Source organism: Buceros rhinoceros, unplaced genomic scaffold, assembly GCF_000710305.1.
Source record: "Buceros rhinoceros silvestris isolate BGI_N320 unplaced genomic scaffold, ASM71030v1 scaffold12860, whole genome shotgun sequence".
Lineage (NCBI taxonomy): Eukaryota > Metazoa > Chordata > Aves > Bucerotiformes > Bucerotidae > Buceros > Buceros rhinoceros.
This window is the reverse complement of record NW_010390279.1, coordinates 1,654-2,316: the sequence shown is the minus strand read 5'-3', so window position 1 is coordinate 2,316 and position 663 is coordinate 1,654. Positions and strand designations below refer to the sequence as shown.

General features: G+C 57.2%; 1 protein-coding gene across 1 annotated transcript in view; it reads left to right on the top strand.

Moving 5' to 3' along the window:
* Positions 1-663, top strand: part of UBR4 (ubiquitin protein ligase E3 component n-recognin 4) — a gene marked incomplete at its 5' end in the record, with an annotated part of 72,044 nt that overhangs the window by 70,313 nt on the left and 1,068 nt on the right. Inside the window, one exon of the mRNA XM_010137285.1 lies at positions 459-621. Within this exon, the coding sequence (XP_010135587.1) occupies positions 459-621 (163 nt within the window). The remainder of the gene's footprint in view (positions 1-458; positions 622-663) is intronic.

Below are 663 nucleotides of genomic sequence, written 5' to 3'. Positions count from 1 at the left end.
GAAGGGCCAGCTGGAGGCCCTTGTTCCCCGATCCCTGTAAAAACGTCACCTGGCACGAGCAGAAAGGCCCTGCAAGAGGCTGCCCCTCGCAGCCTGGTAGCTGCAGGGTCGAGCGACTCCCCCAGCGCGCAGCGCTCCCCCCTACCCTGTGCTCGCTTATTTTTTCTGCAAGAACATTCAGAGCTGGGTAAGGAAGGAGGGAGGGACATCCACCAGAACGGAGCTGCAGCTCCTGGGGAGGGTTAAATCGTCAGGCTGAGAAAATGCCCGTGACCTCGTGAATGTGCTGTACAAAACCATTATAAAGTCACATACGGGGGAACTTTTTCTGTGTGGCTTGTTTACAAGAGGCAGGGCATGGAATTCCCGCAGCTCCGGGAGGAGGCAGCCGGTGTTGCAGTTATTCTTCGAGACCGTTGGGGTTTGGACTGACCTGGTCCCGTTCTCCCCGCTCGCAGAAGGTGCCTACCAGTAACACAGAGGGAGGCTGGTCCTACTCTCTCGCTGAATTCATACGCCACAACGACATGCCAATACACGAGGCTGCAGACAAGGCCCTGAAAACCTTCCAGGAGGAGTTCATGCCGGTCGAAACGTTCGCCGAGTTTTTGGACGTGGCTGGTGAGTGTGCGCTTTCCCTTTTATAGGCCGTCTCCCGCGGCT